The 4,776-nt window shown below is 51.9% G+C and overlaps 1 protein-coding gene across 1 annotated transcript in view; it reads left to right on the top strand.

The window, feature by feature from the left end:
* Positions 1–2,970, top strand: part of CALML4 (calmodulin like 4) — a 3,717-nt gene extending 747 nt beyond the window's left edge. Inside the window, exons 3-5 of the mRNA XM_015638391.3 lie at positions 775–915; positions 1,928–2,116; positions 2,597–2,970. Of these exons, the coding sequence (XP_015493877.1) occupies positions 775–915; positions 1,928–2,116; positions 2,597–2,694 (428 nt within the window). The 3' untranslated portion in view covers positions 2,695–2,970. The remainder of the gene's footprint in view (positions 1–774; positions 916–1,927; positions 2,117–2,596) is intronic.
* The last annotated feature ends 1,806 nt before the right edge of the window (positions 2,971–4,776 follow it).

Below are 4,776 nucleotides of genomic sequence, written 5' to 3'. Positions count from 1 at the left end.
CTCCGGGAGCGGGCCGGGAAGGGGCGGTGAGAGCTCCGGGTCGGATCCGGGCCAGCAGCGAGCCGGGATTTGCTGCTGGAAAAGCGGGAATGAGGCGGGATGGCGGCGTGGGAGAGGGAGCGAGGTGGGGAGAACTCGGGGTCCTCCTCCTCCAGAATGTCCCCCTCCAAAATCTTCCACCTCCAAAATCTCCCAGCTCCAAAATCCTCCACCTCAAAATCTTCCACCTCCAAACTCTCCCATCTCCAAACTCTCCAATCCCCAAAATCTCCCAACTCCAAAATGTCCCACTTCCAGCATCTCCCCCCCAAAATCTCCCATCTCCAAAATCATCCACCTCCAAAATCCACCTCCAGCATCTCCCACCCCAAAATCTCCACCCCAAAAATCTCACATCTCCAAAATCCCCCACCTCAAAATTCCTCCACCTCCAAATTCTCCCACCCCCAAAATCTTCCACCCCCAAAATCTCCACCCCAGCATCTCCCGGCGCCCTCCCCCTCCATCCCTCAGCCCTTCCCTCATCCCCCTCTGTCCCTGTCCCATCCCCAGCAGGGCAGGAAAAGCTCTTTTATCCCAAATCCCCGGGATCGGGATCCGAGCCCTTTTCGGGCTGGAGGGCCCCAATTAGCGCCGCTCGGGGTTTTAATTACCCTCAATTCCCCCGTGCTCCCCCCCCGCGCCCATCCCCCTCCTGGAAAGGCGACACGAGATCCCGGCTGGAATTCTTCCAGGGATCCCTGGAGGCCTCAGCCAGCTCTGGTTTTTAATTAGAGTTCAAGGAATGTTTTTCCCTGTACGACAAGAAGCAGAAAGGGAAGATCAGGGGCTCGGAGCTGCTGGCGGTGATGCGGTGCCTGGGAGTCAGCCCCACCCCGGGAGAGGTGCAGAGACACCTGCAGCTGCACAAGATCGGTGAGACACCAAAAAACGGGAAATTCCTGGAAAAAATCCCGATTTTTCTGTGCCAGGAGGGAAGGAGCTGTTGGGATGCGTTAAATCCAGCCCGAGGATTAAAAAGTGCTGTTAAAATCCCCAAAAATACAAGGAGAAAAGCAGGATTAAAGGTGTGAATGTGGATTTGGAGGGTGGGAGAGTGTCCAGGCCGAGCAGCAGAAGGGGAAGAAGAGAGCAGGGGGACGTTCAGCCCCAGATCTGTAGGAAAAATAAAGCACAAAACCGAGGAATTGTGAGATCGGCTGCGGGGAGGATTAAAAATTCAAGATGCAGGTTGGGATTTGAGGGAGTTGTAAACGGGGTTTTAGGGGAAAAAGCCCAGTGGGGACGTGTCCTGATCCAGATCAGGGACAGGGAAATCCCAGGAAAAGGAGGAGAAACCCCAGGAAAGGGGGAAAAAATCCAAGGGAGGGAGAATTCCAGGAAAGGGAGAAAAAAAAGAACAGGAAAAGAAACCCCAGAGAAGGGAAAAGAACCCCAAAAAAGGTAAAATAACCCCAGAAAAGGGAAAAGAACCCCAGAGAAGGGAAAATAATCCCAGGAAAGAGAGAAGAATCCCAGGAATAGGAAAAGAACCCCAGGAAAGGTAAAATAACCTCTGGAAATGGAAAAGAACCTGAGAAAAGGGAAAATAACCCCAGGAAAGGGAAAAGAACCCCAGAGAAGGGAAAAGAACCACAGAAAAGGGAAAATAACCCCAGGAAAGGGAAAAGAAACCCAGAGAAGGGAGAAGAAACCCCAGGAAAGGGAAAATAATCCCAGGAAAAAGAAAAGAATCCCAGGAATAGGAAAAGAACCCCAGGAAAGAGAGGAAAAAAAACAGGAAAGGGAAACGAACTCCAGGAAAGGGAAAGGGAACCTCAGGAAAGGGAGGAAAACCCCAGGAAAGGTAACAGGGGAGGAGGAGGGGAAGTTCCATCCCGGATCCAGCCCCCAGCCGTTCCCGAAGGATCTGCCCTTCCTTTTCCAGACAGGAACGCTGAGCTGGACTTCTCCACCTTCCTGACCATCATGTACCGGCAGATGAAGCAGGAGGAGCCCGAGCAGGAGATCCTGCGGGCGCTGGCCATGCTGGACCCGCAGAGGAGGGGAGTGATCGCCGCGCCCGAGCTGCGCGCCAAGCTCACCCGGCTGGGAGAGAAGCTCTCCGAGGAGGAAGGTATCCCAAATTCCACAGGGATTCCTTTCCATTCCATTCCATTCCATTCCATTCCATTCCATTCCATTCCATCCCATTCCATTCCATCCCATTCCATCCCATTCCTTTCCATCCCATTCCTTTCCATTCCATCCCATCCCACCCCATCCCACCCCACCCCACTCCATTCCATTCCATTCCATTCCATCCCATCCCATTCCATTCCACTCCATTCCATTCCATCCCATCCTATTTCAATTCCTTTCCATCCCTTCCCCTCCTTTTCCCTTCTTTTTTCTTTTCTCTTCTCTCCCCTCCCCTCCTGTTTTTTTTCCCCGTTTTTCCCTTTTTTTCCCGTTTTTTTTCCCATTTTTCCCCATTTTTTCCCTTTTTCCCCCTGTTTTTCCCCCCCCTTTTTTTCCCCTTTTTTCCCCCCTTTTTTCCCTTTTCCTCCCATTTGTTTTTTTCCTGTTTTTCCCCATTTTTTCCCGTTTTCCCCAGTGGATGATCTGCTGAAGGACGCCCCGGCCGGCCCGAACGGAACCATCAGATACGAGGAATTCGCGCGTCTCCTCTGCCTCCCTCCGGCCGACTACTGAAATCCCGGGAGATTCCCTAAAAATTCCATTTCCATTTCATTTCCCCCTCCACCGGCTGCCTTCCAAAACCTGATTTTGCCTTCGCATCCTGTGGGATCGGCCGCGATTCCCGGGAAAAGGCGGCGGGACGGAAACGAACGGAGCGCGACGACGCGAGCGCGGCTCCGGGAAATCGTTTCTGAAAGGATTCCTGAAATTCTGAGTGGATCCTAAAATCTTTCCAAGAGGATTTCTTCTTCTGAATTCCTTAAAAAAGAATGATTTCTGGAATTTCTGGAAGGGTTTCAAAGTTGGCGCTGCCCAGGAGCTCTTTGGGGTCTCCACAAAGGGAAAATGGGGAAAAAACAGGAAAATTCCCATTTTTCACAGCAGGGAAAACAGGGCCAGGAAAATTCCCATTTTCCACAGTGGGAAAAACTTCCCTGGGGAAATTCCCCCTTTTCTACAGCAGGAAATTCCCGTTTTCCACAGCACGAAATTCTCATTTTCCACGGCAGGAAATTTCACCTTTTCCACACCAGGAAATTCCCCTTTTCCACACTGGGAAAAGCTTCCCCAGGAAAATTCCCCTTTTCCACAGCACAAAATTCCCTATTTTTCACACCAGGAAATTCCCCTTTTCCACACCAAGAGATTCCCTATTTTTCACACCAGGAAATTCCCCTTTTCCACACCAGGAAATTCCCATTTTCCACACCAAGAAATTCCCATTTTCCACACCGGGAAATTCCCCTTTTCCACACCAAGAAATTCCAATTTTTCACACCAAGAAATTCCCATTTTCCACACCGGGAAATTCCCCTTTTCCACACCAAGAAATTCCCATTTTTCACACCAAGAAATTCCCCTTTTCCACAGCAGGAAATTCCCGTTTTCCACACCAGGAAATTCCCAGCTCCAGCCTGATCCTGGTTTTTTCCCACCTGGATCTCACAGCTGTAGGACAGACCCACCAAAGGGTGGCTGGAATTTCGGGCAGCTCCTCCCTGGATTCAGCTCGGGAATTCCACAGGGATGGCGACCGGGAAAATCCCATATTCCCATAAATTCTGCTCCAGGAGCCTCTCCCTCCACCCTTAAATCCGGAATCTCCCCTTGGCTCCGAAAGCCATAGCAGATCCGAGGGATTGGGAAGGAATTCCTGGCTGGGAGGGGCTGGGATGGAATTCCCAGAGAATTCCCTGTGGCTGCTCCGGATCCCGGAATGTCCGAGGCCGGCTTGGATTGGGTTTGGAGCAGCCTGGGATGGAGGGAGGTGTCGCTGCCCATGGAATGAGATGGGATTTCAGGGCCTTTCCAAGCCGGATTATCCCAGGATTCCGCCGTTCTCCCGTCCCTGCGGAGCAGCTCCGAGGTCTCCACCCGGGAAAAAACCGGGAATAAAAACCCACCCCCAAATCCAAGCAAATCCCAACCTTCCAAACCCAAACCAGAGTCCCTGGAAGGGAGGGGAAAACAGGGATTGTCCCCATGGAATGTGGGATGGGAGGATGACCCCGCCCCCCTCCGGGGCCAATCCCGGCCACAATCCCAAGGATCCCAACCCTGGAGAGCCGGAGACACCCAGAACCGGAGTTTGGGAACTGGGAATTTGGGAACTGGGAATTTGGGAGTTTGGGAATTGGGAATTTGGGAATTGGGAGTTTGGGAATTGGGAGTTTGGGAATTGGGAATTTGTGAGTTTGGGAATTGGGAGTTTGGGAATCTGGGAGTTTGGGAATTGGGAGTTTGGGAATTCAGGAGTTTGGGAATTCAGGTGTTTGGGAATTGGGAGTGTGGGAATTCAGGAGTTTGGGAATTTGGGAGTTTGGAAATTGAGCTTAGGACTTTGGGAATTTGGGAATTGGGAGTTTGGGAATTGACAGTTTGGGAGTGCCAAATCCCAGGATTCCAACACCTCCACATTCCATTTTCCACGGGATTAACGGGGTTTTGACCCCTGAGCCTTCCCCCCAGTGGGATCCCAGGGAATGGGAACACCAGGCCCAGCTGCCATTCCCAGAATGCCAAACTCCAGGATTCCCACAATTCCATTTTCCACGGGATTAACGGGGATTGGACCCCGCTGCTCTTGAGGCCACC

This window comes from Parus major, chromosome 10 (assembly GCF_001522545.3).
Source record: "Parus major isolate Abel chromosome 10, Parus_major1.1, whole genome shotgun sequence".
Taxonomy (NCBI): Eukaryota; Metazoa; Chordata; class Aves; order Passeriformes; family Paridae; genus Parus; species Parus major.
The sequence above is the reverse complement of the archived record's forward strand: the minus strand, read 5'-3'. Positions and strand labels throughout refer to the sequence as shown.